Source organism: Phyllobates terribilis, unplaced genomic scaffold (genome assembly GCF_046119375.1).
Source record: "Phyllobates terribilis strain yellow unplaced genomic scaffold, ASM4611937v1 Scaffold_2__4_contigs__length_985480577, whole genome shotgun sequence".
Lineage (NCBI taxonomy): Eukaryota > Metazoa > Chordata > Amphibia > Anura > Dendrobatidae > Phyllobates > Phyllobates terribilis.
The window spans coordinates 804759807-804777514 of NW_027362762.1; the positions used below are offsets into that span (position 1 = coordinate 804759807).

General features: G+C 38.8%; 1 protein-coding gene across 3 annotated transcripts in view; it reads left to right on the forward strand.

The window, feature by feature from the left end:
* Positions 1 to 16783, forward strand: part of PTCHD1 (patched domain containing 1) — a 353376-nt gene extending 336593 nt beyond the window's left edge. For all 3 annotated transcript variants that reach the window (XM_073667507.1, XM_073667508.1, XM_073667506.1), the window contains exon 4: positions 13152 to 16783. In XM_073667507.1, the coding sequence (XP_073523608.1) occupies positions 13152 to 14806 (1655 nt within the window). In that variant the 3' untranslated portion in view covers positions 14807 to 16783. The remainder of the gene's footprint in view (positions 1 to 13151) is intronic.
* The last annotated feature ends 925 nt before the right edge of the window (positions 16784 to 17708 follow it).

Consider the following 17708-nt stretch of genomic DNA (forward strand, 5'->3'; position numbering starts at 1 on the left):
TCCCTGTATTTCTGTTGGAAGATCAACTGCATGAGAAACTGTTACATTTGAATAATTTGTAATGAAAATGTTTTATTTCAGAAGGTTTTACGTTTTCTATATTGTTGACTGTCATTATACAGTAAAAAAAATAATGTGCAAATAGTAATAAATGGTAAAGATTAAACTCCTATGTAGCATACTTGGCAAATGATGAGTTATGTGCAAGTAAAGGTCAAGTTGTTTTTATTAAGAACACTATAAAGAAGGCGATATACAACTCTAACAGTTCCCCTGCTGGAAATTGAATATAACTATTTAGAGTGTAATTAATAATGAATTGTCATTTTTAGTTACACAGTTAAATACAAGATAAAGGTAAACACTTTACGCTCATCTATAGTCCCCAGCTCCTGAATTGCATAGCTATTTGTAGTTATTTATTACAGATCGACTTTTTTAATGGGAACCTGTCAGAAACATCTACCCTACAAATCATTTAAATGGCTATTCAGCCCTTTAATACCGGGGACGTATTAGTACGCATATTTGCGTACTGCCCGTTCAGTGAGGGCTGCTGCGCTGAGCCCTCACTGAACGGAGCACATGTCAGCTGATTCTTACAGCTGACATGTGCCCGCAACAGCTGCGGGTGGAATCGTGATCCACCCGCGGCTGTTAACATGTTAAATGCCGCTGTCAATCTCCGACAGCAGCATTTAACTCGCGCTTCCGGGTAGCGCGTCATAAGCCCCGCCCACCGGCGACCCCGTCACGTGATCGCGGGTCGCCGATGGGCGTGCATGACAACCCAGGGTCTGCAGCAGACGCCTGTGGTTGTCATGATCTTGTCGCTATGAGCGCCACCTAGTGGTCGGCGCTCATAGCACAGGACCATTTCTGCTGCATGCAGGGGACCTGCTCGTCCCCTGTATGTAGCAGAGGCGATCAGATAGTTGCTGCTTCTAGTCTCCTATGGAGACTATAGAAGCATGCAAAAAGTAAAAAAAAAAAGTTTTTAAAAATATAAAAAAAAATAAAAAAATATAAAAGTTTAAATCACCCCCCTTTCGCCCCATTCAAAATAAAATATATAAAAAAAAACCCCACATACACATATTTGGTATCGCGGCGTTCAGAATCGCCCGATCTATCAATATAAAAAAAGAATTAATCCGATCGGTAAACGGCGTAATGAGAAAAAAATTCTAAACGCCAGAATTACGTTTTTTGGTCGCCGCAAAATTGCAATAAAATGCAATAACGGGCGATCAAAACATTGGATCTACCCCAAAGGTTATCAATAAAAACGTCAGACCAGCACACAAAAAATAAGCCATCAACCAGCCCCAGATCACGAAAAATGGAGACGCTACGGGTCTTAGAAAAAGGCACTATTTTTTTATTTTGTTTTTGCCAAATTTTGGAATTTTTTTTCACCGCTTAAATATAAAAGAACCTATACATGTTTGGTGTCTATGAACTCGTAATGACCTGTAGAATGAGAAGGACAGGTCAGTTTTAGGATTCAGTGAACGTGGTAAAAAAAATAAATAAAAAACAACTGTGGTATTGCACTTTTTTTGCAATTTTACCGCACTTGGATTTTTTTTCCCGTTTTCCCGTACAGGATATGATAAAACTAGTAATGGCGTTGAAAAGTACAACTCGTCTTGCAAAAAATAAGCCCTCACATGGCCATATTGACCAAAAAAATAAAAACGCTATGGCTCTGGGAACAAGGGGAGCAAAAAACGAAAATGCAAAAACGAAAAATGCTCCGGGGCTTAAGGGGTTAAAATATAGGACAATTAAAGGGGTATCCTCAGGCTTAGTTTTATTACTTCCTGGTGTCTAGCAAGACAGGCTCTCCTCCTTGAGTGACAGGTCTAGGGAATAGTACAGCAGTAGCATTAGTAGAACTATAAAGTGCAGCACAAGTTCTGCTGTACCACATTCAGCCTTCAGTGGTTTGTTCTGGAGTCTACACCATTATCACTGTATTTACACATAGAGATAGCAGGACATTTGAAGAAGCACACAGATCCAGACAGAGAGATGAGAGCAGAGAGCCGTGATTAGGAGTCCTGCTCTGAAAGTTGCAGACCTGGTGATTTATAGCTACCTCTCTTCAGAAGATTAGAGGAAGAGGGATAGAGGTGAGCAGATAACTGCTGTATACAAATCAATAGGTTGGAGAGAGCTGATTGTGATGCTAACATTTAACTTCTGTCCTGGAACATAGCTACTGCTCACTCTTGGCCAGGATCTGAAGGCCAAGCTCCATGGAAACCAGCTGTACACTATAAAAGATAAAGCTGCTATTTCAGGAAAATGACAGCAGATAGAAAAAGCAAGTTATTTGCAAACTTGATTATTTTCATATTGTCTATTTAATTAAAGCAATTGAAGAACTAGAGAATAACCCTATAATTCCTTGATTACCCACTATTCCAGCTGTAAGAAATGCATGTTGAAGTTTTGTATATATCAGTCTGGAAGTGCATTGGGATGCAATTAACGATTCCACAGTCAAACACTGTATCCCCTACCTAGCACCACCTTCCTCTGGTTAATTGATAGATAATTGACTATGTACAAGAGCATGACTTGTAAATAAACCAAATGATGGTAGAACTAGGCAGGATATACAGTGTCTGACTGGGGATCTGGATGTGTAGCATCACACCCAAATGCACTTCCTGACTAATATACACTGAAATTCAAAAGGCAATTTCTTGCAGCTTGAAGCCGCGTTTTGGGGTCATGAAATAATGAACTATATTATCTTTTAAAGGGCTATATTGTCAAACAATTGCTTTTGAGAATAGAAGTTTCTGACAGGTTCCTTTTAACCTGTACTATATTTACATCAGCATTGTCCTAGAATGTCAGTATTATTCTAAAAAGATACAAGTACAGAAAGGTCTAAACATCTGTATACAGATTTATCTGTTTTTTTAAACTTTCCAAAAAAAGAATCTTTTTGTGAATCTTTTTAAGACAACCACAAATCATCAGTTCTATTTAGTGTACTTAAATAATGGTAAGGCTATTGGCAAGTGTATACTAAAAATGCATGGTAAAAGTGGACTTATTATAATTGTCCATTCTAAGTATGTTTAGTGAATATACATTTATAGAAAAGCTGGGTTTATCATTTAACACAACTAAGATTGTTAAGTAGTTTAATAGTTTACTGAAAGCAGCAATTGTTAGAACCTTGCTGTTAGGTTTTTTTTCCTTTGCTGGTCTTGACCTTGTTGGCCTATTTAATCCTGCTCCGCCCTTCTGGCTTTGCTGGACTTCATTGTATATCTACTTTCTAGCTAGCCTGTGCTCTGTATCTAGCTCTGTTAGTTTGCTTGGTCTACGGACCTCTATGTTCTATCTATTTTGTTTGTTCGTCTGTCTGCTACTATTTCTGTTAGGAGGTGTCCCATATTCCTCCCAGTCCTTAGTACTTGTAGGGATTCCCTCCCCACATCTATAGGTCTCCGTACAGACTAGATTAGGACTTTAGCAGGTCAGGATCAGGTACCCTGTTACATCGTAGGGATTCAGCTGAGTCCTATAGTAGGGACAGATCTCCTCTCTTTCCTTAGCTTTGGTAGCAGAACATAACAGTAAGTCCAGCCTGCAAATTCTCTAAGGAAAGATTATTATTTTTTTTTTTTTTTTTTTGTTCCATCATGGTGTCGGTTCAGGATTTGGCTAAACACCTGCAGGGACTCTCTCTGGAAGTGGCCGAGCTCCGTCAGCACGTGAGTAACTGTCCTGGAGCATATTTCTTGGAGCCTAAGGTATGTTTGCCGGATTTATTTTTTGGTGAACATCGAGAATTTTTTTCATTTAAAAATGCTTGCTTATTGTATTTTTGTTTGAGACCCAAGTCCTCTGGGGATGAATCCCAGCGCGTAGGGTTCATAATGTCACTTTTGCGCAAAGAGCCTCAGGAGTGGGCCTTTTCTTTGCAACCTAGTGATACATGCTTCAGATCAGTGGATAGTTTTTTTTTCTGCTTTAGGATTATTATATGATGATCCTGACCGTGTGGCATCAGCTGAGACTGAGTTGAGACGTTTAAAACAAGGATCAGGTAATGTGGAAAAATATTGTACTCATTTTCGTCGTTGGTCCACTCAAACAGGGTGGAACGATTCTGCTCTGAAAAGTCTATTTCTTGCTGGGCTCAGTGAAAGGGTTAAAGACCTGCTAATTGCTTATCCTACACCTGAGGATTTGCAACAGGCTATGCAATTAGCTATACGGGTGGATAGAAGACTGCGTGCTAGGGTTAATGAGAGCAAATCCTCTGCTATGTCAGTTTCTGGTTATGATAATGTGTGTACTAACAGTGGTGAACCGATGGAGATTGGATCGGTGGCACCTCGCTCTCAAGAAAAAGACCGTCGTTTTTCGGAAGGCTTGTGTTTCTATTGCGGAAAATCTGGTCATTTGATTAAAGGCTGTGAGCTTCGTATGAAGAAAGAAAAAAAAATGGTCAGTCATGCCCGTATTGCCTGTTTAAATTCCAAGGGTATATTTTTAGCTGCTTCCACGATTGCTCAGGAAAAATTAATGGAATTTCGGGTGTTTGTTGATTGCGGGTCTACACTGAATGTAATTGATGGGGGATTCGTGGAAAAACTCAATTTAAAACCTGAACCTTTATCATCCCCCATTGCTGTGGTTTCTGTGGATGGCTCCCCTTTGAAGAATATTACTCTCAAGGTCAGTGAATTTCCTCTCACTATTAATGGTGCTCACCATGAGAAATTGGATTTGGTAGTGTTGAATAACTTGCCTTCTCCAGTTATATTGGGTTTGCCCTGGTTAAAATTTCACAATCCTGTACTGGATTGGTCTACCAGTGAAATTAAATCCTGGAGCCATAAATGTTATGACAAGTGTTGTAACGGGCGTATTGCAGCTTTGGATAGGGGAGAATTGCCTGTTCCTATTCAGGATTTTTGGAGAGTTTTTTCTGAGAAAGAATCGCAGGTTTTGCCTCCCCATAGAGACTATGATTGTTCTATTGAATTTGTCCCTGGAGCGACTCTTCCTAAAAGTCGTTTATTTAACCTTACTATTCCTGAGAGGAAGGCTTTGGAGGAATACATACAGACAAGTTTGGCCGCCGGTCACATTAGGCCCTCTAAGTCTCCTGTGGCGGTTGGATTTTTTTTTGTAAAAAAAAAGGACGGCGGTTTACGTCCTTGTCTGGATTTTCGTGAGATTAACAAAATTACGGTACGCAATCCTTACCCACTGCCATTGATTCCTGATCTGTTTAACCAGTTATTGGGGGCCAAGTGGTTCTCTAAAATTGACCTTAAGGGGGCATACAATCTGTTGCGCATGAAGGAGGGTGATGAATGGAAGACTGCTTTTAACACTCCTGTGGGTCATTTTGAGAATCTGGTTATGCCTTTTGGTCTTACTCATGCTCCTGCATTTTTTCAGAATCTGATTAATGACATCCTTAGACCTTTGATCGGTAAAAATGTGGTTGTGTATTTGGATGACATTTTGATTTATTCGCCAGATCTGGAGTCTCATTGGCGGAGCGTGCGTGAGGTATTACAGTTATTAATGGACAATTCGCTTTTTGCTAAGCTGGAGAAATGTGAGTTCACTGTACAGAGAATTAGTTTTTTGGGCTACATTATCTCCAGCAAAGGTTTTGAGATGGATCCGGTTAAGGTTCAGGCTGTGCAGGAATGGCCTAGGCCTATTGGTTTGAAATCGATACAGAGGTTTTTGGGTTTCGCCAATTACTATAGAAAATTCATAAAAAATTTTTCTAGTATTGTCAAACCTCTGACTGATCTCACCAGGAAAGGTACTGATGCGGTTCAGTGGTCTTCTGAGGCCATTGAAGCTTTTGTGTATCTCAAGGAGAGGTTCACCTCTGCTCCCATCCTTATGCAGCCTGATGTTACTAGGCCGTTTTTGGTTGAGGTTGATGCTTCCTCTGTGGGGGTTGGCGCAGTATTGTCTCAGAATAACGGGGATGGATTACATCCCTGTGCCTTTTTTTCAAAAAAATTTTCGGAGACTGAATTGAATTACGATATTGGTAATCGGGAATTATTGGCTATTAAACTCGCATTTGAACACTGGCGCCACTTCTTGGAAGGTGCGGAATTTCCCGTTCAGGTTCTTACGGATCATAAAAATCTGATATATCTTGATGCTGCCAAGCGCCTGAATGCCCGTCAGGCTAGGTGGGCACTGTTTTTCTCGCGGTTTAATTTCTCCGTTACTTACATCCCTGGTACTAAGAATGTTAAGGCGGATGCCTTGTCTCGCAGTTTTTCTCCCATAGTCGGTGCTGAGAAAGAGGAAAACATTTTACAAGAAGGTGTTGTGATAGCTGCTTTAGACTCCGTTTTGGAAGATGAGATTCTTAAAGCTCAGGAGAATGCCCCATCTAACACTCCTCATGGGAGGTTGTTTGTGCCTGGGACCTTTAGGAGAGATTTGTTTGTTGAGTGTCACGAATCTCGGTTGGCAGGTCATCCCGGAATCTCTGAGACCAAGAGACTGGTGGGTCGCAGTTTTTGGTGGCCTGGATGGCAGAAGGAAGTCATTAAGTGGGTGCGCCAATGTACTATATGTGCTAGATCTAAGTCCTCACATACTCCTGCTGCGGGGTTACTTTGTCCTTTGGAGGTCCCCAGTGCTCCTTGGACACATTTGGCTATGGACTTTATAACTGACCTTCCCCCCTCTGAGGGTTTTACTGTCATCTGGGTGGTCGTGGACCGTTTTAGCAAGATGTGTCACTTGGTTCCCTTCGTCAAACTGCCCTGCGCTAAAACTCTCGCTAAGGCCTTTGTCAAGGAAATTGTCAGACTTCATGGCGTTCCTACTGACATTGTTTCTGATAGGGGTCCTCAGTTCGTGGCTCGTTTTTGGCGTGCCTTTTGTGACAGGTTGGGAATTCATTTGTCGTTTTCGTCCGGATATCATCCTGAATCTAATGGCCAGACAGAAAGGAAAAACCAGGATGTTGAGCAGTTCTTGCGTTGTTTTGTGGCAGACAATCAAGAGGGGTGGTCTGAGTTTCTGCCACTTGCCGAATTTGCTCTGAACAATCATACATCTTCTTCTGCTGGTTGTTCGCCTTTTTTTTGTTGTTCTGGGAGACATCCGTCGTTTGGGTCGTTCTCCAAGTTGGGATCTGCCGTGCCTGAGGAGGAGAATTTTTCCGGTGATTTGGAAAGAGTTTGGACGGATGTGCATGGTAATCTTCAGGAGGCCAACAGAAAATCTAAAGACTACTTTGATAGGAAACGACAGGAGCTTTTGTTCGCTGTTGGTGACATGGTTTGGTTGTCCTCTAGGAATCTGCGGTTGAGGATTCCTTCTAAGAAATTGGGTCCCAAGTTTGTAGGGCCCTTTAAGGTGCTTCAGGTTGTCAACCAATCTGCTGTTAGGTTGGAGGTTCCTACCTCCTGGAGAATTAATCCGGTCTTTCATGTCTCTCTGTTAAAAAAAGCTGTTGTGTCGGATGGTGACGCCTCTGCCTCTGTTCCTCCGGTGGTGGAGGACGGGGAATATGAAATTTCTCGCATCCTTGACTCTAGACGGTATAGAGGTAGTTTGCAGTATCTTGTGGCCTGGAAAGGTTTCGGACCCGAGGATAACTCTTGGGTGAGGTCAGATGATGTTTCCGCGTCCAGACTTATCAGAGCGTTTCACAGGAGATTTCCTGATAAGCCTGGTCCTAGGGGATCCGGAGGATCCTCTTAGAAGGGGGGGTACTGTTAGAACCTTGCTGTTAGGTTTTTTTTCCTTTGCTGGTCTTGACCTTGTTGGCCTATTTAATCCTGCTCCGCCCTTCTGGCTTTGCTGGACTTCATTGTATATCTACTTTCTAGCTAGCCTGTGCTCTGTATCTAGCTCTGTTAGTTTGCTTGGTCTACGGACCTCTATGTTCTATCTATTTTGTTTGTTCGTCTGTCTGCTACTATTTCTGTTAGGAGGTGTCCCATATTCCTCCCAGTCCTTAGTACTTGTAGGGATTCCCTCCCCACATCTATAGGTCTCCGTACAGACTAGATTAGGACTTTAGCAGGTCTGATCGCAGGATCAGGTTCCCTGTTACATCGTAGGGATTCAGCTGAGTCCTATAGTAGGGACAGATCTCCTCTCTTTCCTTAGCTTTGGTAGCAGAACATAACAGCAATACTGTATGCCCACATTTTGATTTTCAGAAATATTATCTGGGACATAAATACTTTCATAGGCCTTGGAGTGACAAGAGATATATACCTTATAATCTTAAAGCTGCATTGAAGACATGTCATATTAATGCATGTAAACATATTGCAGCACTGGACAATGCTTACATTGTACAGTGCTGTTTTATATTTCCATGGACTTCTATAGTGTATTTCTTATGCCAATTCCCAGGGCAGCATTGCATGACCTATAAGTCTCCCTATGCTGACTTTGTGCTGTCTACAAGAAGAAACTTTAGCCCTGAGACCTCTTGTCAGGGGCCTCTCACCCAACCAAATCAGTTCTACTGCTTTGCACTGATGAGGCACAAACACCTCTAAACATGTGTCTGCAAATGGAGTTTCTGGTTTATTTTCTTATCCTAAGTCATATGGCAAGGCTTGTTAAAGTGTTTACATTCACTTGTGGAATTTGCCGAAGCTGCTATTTGCATATTTGATTTGTAATGTAGTCATGCAGAAGCTTTCTTTGTCAGATTCATACAGAAGAAAATTATGACCTGCTCCATTTGAGGTTTTATTATCTATTTGTTTTCCCTAGAAGAGTGTCTCCATAAGGCTTTGTTCACATTTTAATTTCCATTGTTCTGCTCTATCATTGACACTAGTGATGGATCTGTCTCATGATGGATACCAATAATCATCGACTATACTGGTGTTTAGATTCCATCATGAAGTCCATGCTTTTAATTACCATACATATTTTTTGTTGTACTGATGTATTTGTAATTTTTGTCAGAATCTGCAAGCAAAGTTCCAAATGTAGATATCAACAAAGTATAATTCAGCATTATATGGCAAGACCCCAAATCCCGTACCATATCACAGACCCCAGGGACTCAATGCCCAAGTCCTTCGACTCAGGATGGAAGTAGTGCACATATTCTATAATGTCTGAATCTCGTCTTATTTTTTTATGTGCCTGTCCTATTTGGATATTCAAAAGTAAAATTTCTAATTCAGCCTAAAGCAGATATTATAAAGTACAAATAAAATGTAGATAAATTACTTTTTCTTCATTTTAATATATCTATTTCTACATTTGTTAATATTTTATTTTTAGAATCTGATTTTCTCTTTCTGTTATTACTACCTAGGTTTCAGTATATACACAGTCATTTGGATTCACGCCTTATAGTGTTCCAGTTGGCACACAGAATATGAATCCTATGTGCTGTTATATCTATCAGTTTATGTGCCAGCTCTTAATATTGTCAGTTAGGTCAAGGATAAGCAACTCATAGTGCCCCATATGCGTGCTGAGATACACAGTCCATTACAGCATTTGCCCTTGAACAATGTATTCTACATAATTGACCATATTTCATAATTGCTGACAATTCAGTAATGTCTGTGAGGAGAAATGAATGGAATGAATACAAAATGTGTGTTCTTTTCTGCAAGGTCAGATTACCGCTCTAAACTAAGTCTTTGTAATTTATTGGTATTCCTTAAAATGTCAACCAATTTTGGTACATACACTCACTGAGGATTAGGTACATACAGTGGTATGAAAAAGTGTTTGCCCCCATCCTGATTTCTTATTCTTTTGCATGTTTGTCACACTTAAATTTTTCAAATCACAAATAAAATTTAAATATTAGAAAATATAACACAAGTAAACCCAAAATGCTGTTTATAAATGAAGGTCTTTATTATTAAGGGAAAAAGAAATTCAAACCTACAGGACCCTGTGTGAAAAAGTCATTGCACTCCCCCCCTTGAGGGGGGTGAGCTGAGTTCAATTTCCCTAGCCACACACAGGTCTGATTACTGCCACACCTGTTCTCAATCAAGAAATCACTTAATTAGGACCTGCCTGAGAAAGTGAAGTAGACCAAATGATCCTCAAAAGCTAGACATCATGCTGTGATCCCAAAAAAATCATAAACAAAGTAATTGAGGTCTATCAGTCTGAAAAAGGCTCTAAAGCCATTTATAAAGCTTTGGCACACAAGCAAACCACAGTGAGTGCCATTATCCACAAATGGCGAAAACATGGAACAGTGGTGAATAATAATAATAATATTAATCTTTATTTATAGTGCCAACATATTCTGCAGAGGTTCACATATCTTCCCAGGAGTGGCCGGTCGACCAAAATTACCACAAGAGCGCAGCAACAACTCATCCTAGAGGTCACAAAAGACCCCACAACAGCATGCAAAGAACTAGAGGCCTCACTTGCCTCAGTTAAGGTTGGTGTTCATGACTCCACCATAAAAAAGAGACAGGACAAAAATGGCATGCATGGCAGAGTTCCAAGATGAAAACCACTGCTGAGTAAAAAGAACATAAAGGCTCATCTCAGTTTTGCCAGAAAACATCTTGATGATCACCAATACTTTTGGGAGAATACTCTGTGGACTGACGAGACAAAAGTTTAACTTTTCGGAAGGCATATGTTCCATTGCATCTGGCGTAGAAGTAACACAGCATTTCACAAAAGGAACATCATACCAACAGTAAAATATAGTGGTAGTGGGATGGTGTGGGGCTGTTTTGCTGCTTCAAGACCTGCAAGACTTGCTGTGGTAAATGGAACCATGAATTCTGCTGTCTACCAAAATATCTTGAAGGAGAATGTCTGGCCATCTGTTTGTGACCTCAAGCTGAAGCACACTTGGGTTATACAGCAGGACAATGATCAAAAACACACCCGCAAGTCCACCTCTGAAAGGCTTAAGTAAAACAAAATTAATACATTGGAGTGGCCTACTCAAAGTCCTGACCTTTATCTGATTGATATGCTGTGGCATGATCTTAAAAAGGTGGTTCATGCCTGGAAACCCTCCAATGTTCCTGAATTACAGCAATTTTGCAAAAATGAGTGGGTTTACGTGTGTTATCTTTGTCTAATATTTAAATTTATATTTTGTGATCTCAAACATTTAAGTGTGACAAACATGCAAATGAATAAGATATCAGGAAAGGGGGAAACACTTTTTCAAACCATTGTATTTCCACCCAGAAATATTTTAATGAGCTATGTTTTTAACTTTAACCATTGTAATTAATGAATTAATTTACTGACTATGATTAGCTCTGCTGCACTTTTTTCCATAGCTTGGACTCATATTCTATTAAGTTGGTCTATACTGCATTTTTGCAATTTTTTTATTAGTTCTGCACTGCATAAAAGGATATTTTTAGAGGGATAATCAAGTGCAGAACCTCTGTCTCTCTACTTTTTGAGTGCTAATCAAGAACAGAACCTCTGTCTCTCATGCTTAATGAAGAACTAAATACTGAAAATTCACAACATTAAAACAAAGAAAAAAAAAATAAACATCCCCTAATTTCCTCCTTTTCACTGATCATATTTTACTTCAAATTACATTTAAAATTTAGAAATAGAAAAAAAATAGGCAAGTGGCTTAAGAACTCGATCGTTCCTTGTGTGGCTGTTAGACAACTAGCTACTGTAGTACCAAAAATTGCAAAATAGGGCTTCATCTGGCCAACAGCTAAAGACGTTTCTACAACTCTGAGTATTTCAGAATCAGAAAAATGCTGCAGACTAACTATACACTAAACAATGAGGTCAATGGAGAAACAGAATGCCTTTTATGTAGCTCAATAGGGATCTTTAAGTAGCATATTTGCTAATGCTACATTAGAGTAGATTAAGTCCCAACAGGATACACTCAAACCGAACAAGCAATGCCTTCAACCATCTGGGAATAACCTTGATCCACTTTTAAACGCCCACTTTTGGGTGTGGCTTGCCCAAATCCCACCCATTTTTTGACTTAGAACAGTCTCAAATTTTCCAGGATTGCATCTGAAAAATCGAGACATCCTAGGCAAATTTGGGACTGTTGGCAGTTATGCAACAGAAACTTCTCCAGTCAGACATTTATGACAGAATATACCATAAATGTTGTTAAAATGTCCTTTACTCAGTAATCATTAATACACTTCAATAATTCTCAGATTCTCAGTGCTCAGTTTCAGAGGCCATGAAAAATGGAATTATGAAATACTAATTAAATTTCTAAGCCTATGCCAATTTCATGCCAGTATTTACCAATTGCATAAGAGCACATAAATACATAGATTTAAAGTTGGTTTATGTTTGCCATAATAATATAATTTAAGATAATAATTTCTTTTTAATTTGATCTGTGGATAATTACTTGATTTGTAAATGTAACTCCAATGCTTCCAAGGTCCTGACCAGTCCTGGATCAATGATATCACATACATCGTTTGTGTGATTGCTGCAGCCAATCATTGGCCTCAGCGGTCAAATTTTGTACATGTAAGCAGCAACTCTGAGACCATTTCTGCATGAATAATGTAAGTGACATAATCACTGCAGGACTATCAGGGACCACCAGAGTGGAAACACCTGAGCAATGGTGGATTTTTTCATGATAGAAATGGTGTCTTTTAATCGCATAATATTTTATGGACTTTGGCTATTTTCTCAAATTCCATGACATTTCCTTTAAAGAGGTTTTCGTATGAGTGAATAGTATAATATAATAACATTTTGGTGAGCCAGGAGGGATACTGTGCAGTTAAAAAATGTAGACGGCCATTGTGATTATTTAGTGTTGCTTCCCTGTTCTAGTAATGGGTGGGAGTGTAGAAATCAGCCCTCATTACACCTGATATTTATGGGTTAAAAAACAAAGTCTTGTGTTCGTGTATTTTGAATAACCAGTCAAGAAAACAATAGATGGAGAGATAAATGGTTACATAGATGGATAGATAGTTAGAAATATGTGATACAGAAGTTAAAATAACAGGCAAAATCATTCACTGGAAAGGGAAAAGGATAAACTAGATAGGATATTCTAGATGTCAGACGTCTTGTGTTTGCCGGAAATATCTTTAAGTGATGTACTCTAAATAATCAAGTCTTTTTAAAGGGATGTATTATAACTTTGTGATGTTCTTTCTTCTTTCAAGGTCATGGATTATATGGGACATTTGAAATGTTGTCCTCCTGGAGGAAAACCAGAGAAGATCAACACGTAAAAGAGAGGACAGCTGTTGTGTATGCAGACACCATGATTTCCTTCTCTCTCACCACTGCCATGTATTTAGTCACCTTTGGGATTGGCGCTAGTCCCTTCACAAACATTGAAGCTGCAAGGATATTTTGTCGCAATTCATGTATAGCAATCCTCTTCAACTACCTCTACGTACTATCATTCTATGGCTCTAGCCTTGTGTTTACTGGGTACATTGAAAATAATTACCAGCATAGTATTTTCTGCAGAAAGGTGCCAAAGCCTGAAATCCTACAGGTTAAGTCATTGTGGTACAGGTTTCTTATGACTGCAAAATTTAGTGAAGACACAGCGGACTCCGAAGAAACAAATTCTTATGAAAGTCATCTTTTGGTTTGCTTCCTAAGACGCTATTACTGTGACTGGATAACAAATACATATGTAAAACCTTTTGTAGTTCTCTTTTACCTTGTTTATATTTCCTTTGCCTTAATGGGCTACCTGCAGGTTAATGAAGGGTCTGATCTAAGTAACATTGTAGCAACTGAAACACGAACCATAACTTACACAAGCATTCAGCAAAAGTATTTTAGTAACTATAGTCCAGTTATTGGCTTTTACATCTATGAGTCTATTGAATACTGGAATACAAGTGTCCAGGAAGATGTTCTTGAGTACACCAAAGGTTTTGTGAGAATATCTTGGATTGAGAGCTATTTAAGTTATCTCAGAAAAATTAACATGTCTACTGGATTACCCAAAAAGAACTTTACAGATATACTACGGTATTCTTTTCTTAAAAATCCACGTTATGCACACTTTTCTGAAGACATTATCATACCCAAAAAATATAACAACGAAGTTGATGTGGTGGCCTCTAGGATGTTCTTGATAGCCAAGACCATGGAAACAAACAGGGAAGAACTTTATGATCTCCTCGAAACTTTAAGGAAACTTTCTCTAACCTCCAAAGTAAAATTCATTGTCTTCAACCCATCTTTTGTCTACATGGATAGATATGCTTCTTCCGTAGGAGCTCCATTGCAGAACTCCTGCATAAGTGCTTTGTTCCTGCTATTTTTCTCTGCATTTCTTGTTGCAAGCTCTATCATCAACATCTGGATTACTCTAACTGTTGCCTCTGTGGAGTTTGGAGTCATTGGATTCATGACTTTATGGAAAGTTGAATTGGACTGTATATCAGTACTTTGTCTTATCTATGGGATTAATTACACTATAGACAACTGTGCACCACTGATATCCACTTTTATTTTAGGAAAGGAATTTACAAGAACTAAATGGGTAAAAAATTCATTGGAAGTACACGGGGTAGCCATTTTACAGAGCTACCTCTGTTACACTGTTGGTTTGATCCCTCTTGCAGCTGTGCCTTCAAATTTGACCCGTACACTGTTCAGGTGCTTGTTTTTAATTGCATTTGTCACATTCTTTCACTGCTTTGCTATTTTACCAGTTATTCTTACTTTTGTCCCACCTTCAAAGAAGAAAAGGAAAGAAAAAAAGACACAGGAAAATCGGGAAGAAATTGAGTGTGTTGAAATGGTGGACCTAGACAGCACTAGAGTGGTTGACCAAATTACAACTGTCTGATAATTATTTTTTTCTCTGTATGTTTTGTTTCACCCTAGGTCTTACTAAGAGAATGTTTTAATAGAACTTTTAAACTGTATGGAGAAGAAATATTAAAACATATATCCAATACAATCCTATTGATGGATGATCTACAAACTTACATTTAGCCTCGGTAAAATAAATGACAGATATATATATATAATGGCGGTTACCAGATGGTAGTCTACATCTTAGTAATACTGTAGATTCTTATACTTCAATATTCCAAATAAAAGCAAAAGTCAGGACAGAATACAGGAGAATACAGATCAAAATCTGAGTTTGCATCACTTAATTGTTAAAGCAGGAAATGCTATTTATATGCTGCTTGTAAGGCTCTTACTGTTGCTGAGTCCAAACGCCTACAAAGTTTAATTGTTAATACAGAGTTACTTGTACCCGTACATTTTCCAGCACTTTTTTGTGAATATCAGATTTGAAAATGCAAGATATATTCTTGTATCTCATTTTTTTTAAGCTAGTATATATTTTATATAGTACAAAATATTCAACATTGCATTCATTCTAAGGTAAAACACTACGCAGATAAATAAAAAATGCAAAATGTATCATTCACTGTACATTCATTGTACGTCTTCATGCAAGCTTGAAGGGATTACTAAATATAATGTATCTGTACAAACAACCCCTTTTGTTTTATTTTAATGTTTTTCATCATAATTTTTTTTCTAAGTAGTGAGGCAGAGCCAAATATTTATTTCCATATCTCTCATAATTCAAAGTTACAATGGAGTGATTTGTCAATAGTAGGGATGAGTGGCTCCGATACAACATCCAGGTCAGTGGTACCTGGCGGCAAGAGGGAAGGACCACAAATTTCTTACATTCCGGCATCTCCAGTGTGACATTTAATTTATTGGGGCAGGCATGATGTCGTTAGTGCAACATGATGCACATATGATGTCTTGCGAGCTGTAACTAATTAAAAGCCGTGCCGAGGACGCCAGAAGGTAAGAGAATTGAGGGCCTCTCATCTAGCCGCCAGGTATCATTGACCTGGACATTGGACTGGAGTCCCACGATAGATCTGGTCATCTCTAGTCAATACTTACATCATTTATCTTCCATAAATAGAATAGATATGGCAATTGTGCCAAGCGACAAATTTATGAAACCCCTGTGACACTTTTTTACATGTGGGAATATTTTGGATAAAGTGGGTAGAAATTCATAGATTACTGGCATGAACAGTCTTGGCTGATTTTCTAATAAGAAAGTAGTAGAAAGCAGTGCCAAGTCCAAAACGACTTTTTTTTATCCAATTCTACATTCATCAATATTATCATTTCACATGATACGGCACACCATTCGCACAAAGCACCAGTGTAAATCTCCCCCTGTACTTTGGCCCTCAAAGCTTAGCTTTTTTTATGATGAGGATATGAACAGTATCTAAAATATTCAGAAACACGTTATGTAAAATACCCCAATATAAGTAAGATTCATTGAGATTATACAAGGCTAGAAAACATGTTTGTGTTTTGCACAAAAACTGTGCCACACTTGTGCACAGGCATCGCAGCTCAGCCCAATTCACTTCATAGACAGAGAGAACACTGTTTTAGAAGAAAGTAGACATTTTTTTTATATTTCTACGGTCCTTTTAATTCCTCAATCTTATAACATTTTAGTAATATATATCTTTAAATGAAAGAAAGAAATAGGCATACATTTTGTGCAATATTTTTAGGACTAAATATCTGAGCCAAAATTAGATCCTAGCAATTGTTCATAAATTATTTATTTTCTTATCATAATGCTAAATATCTAAATATATTCCTGTCCAGAGGCGTTTGGATTCAGAAGTAGAAATAATTACTACCAGTACTTTGATGTAGCATTCATACATTTATTTGCATATTTATTTGGTTTGTTCAGCAGTGTTGTGTTGCTTTTTTTTATATATATACAGTACAGACCAAAAGTTTGGACACACCTTCTCATTTAAAGATTTTTCTGTATTTTCATGACTATGAAAATTGTACATTCATACTAAAGGCATCAAAACTATGAATTAACATATGTGGAATTATATACTTAGCAAAAAAGTGTGAAACAACTGAAAATATGTCTTATATTCTAGGTTCTTCAAAGTAGCCACCTTTTGCTTTGATGACTGCTTTGCACACTCTTGGCATTCTCTTGATGAGCGTCAAGAGGTAGTCACTGGAAATGGTTTTCACTTCACAGGTGTGCCCTGTCAGGTTTAATAAGTGGGATTTCTTGCCTTATAAATCGGGTTGGGACCATCAGTTGTGTTGTGCAGAAGTCTGGTGGATACACAGCTGATAGTCCTACTGAATAGACTCTTAGCTGCTTTATTCTTGCCATAATAACAATTCTAAGTAAAGAAAAAGGAGTGGCCATCATTACTTTAAGAAATGAAGGTCAGTCAGTGCAAAAAATTGGGAAAACTTTGAAAGTGTCCCCAAGTGCAGTTGCAAAAACCATCAAACGCTACAAAGAAACTGGCTCACATGAGGACCGCCCCAGGAAAGGAAGACCAAGAGTCACCTCTGCTTTGAGGATAAGTATATCCGAGTCACCAGCCTCAGAAATCACAGGTTAACAGCAGCTCAGATTAGAGAGCAGGTCAATGCCACACAGAGTTCTAGCAGCAGACACATCTCTTCAACAACTGTCAAGAGGAGACTTTGTGCAGCAAGCCTTCATGGTAAACTAGCTGCAAGGAAACCACTGCTAAGGACAGGCAACAAGCAGAAGAGACTTGTTTGGGCTAAAGAAAACAAGGAATGGACATTAGACCAGTGGAAATCTGTGGTTTGATCTGTTGATCTGATGCTTTGATCTGACTCTACATGCCTGGTTCCCACCGTGAAGCATGGAGCAGGAGGTGTGA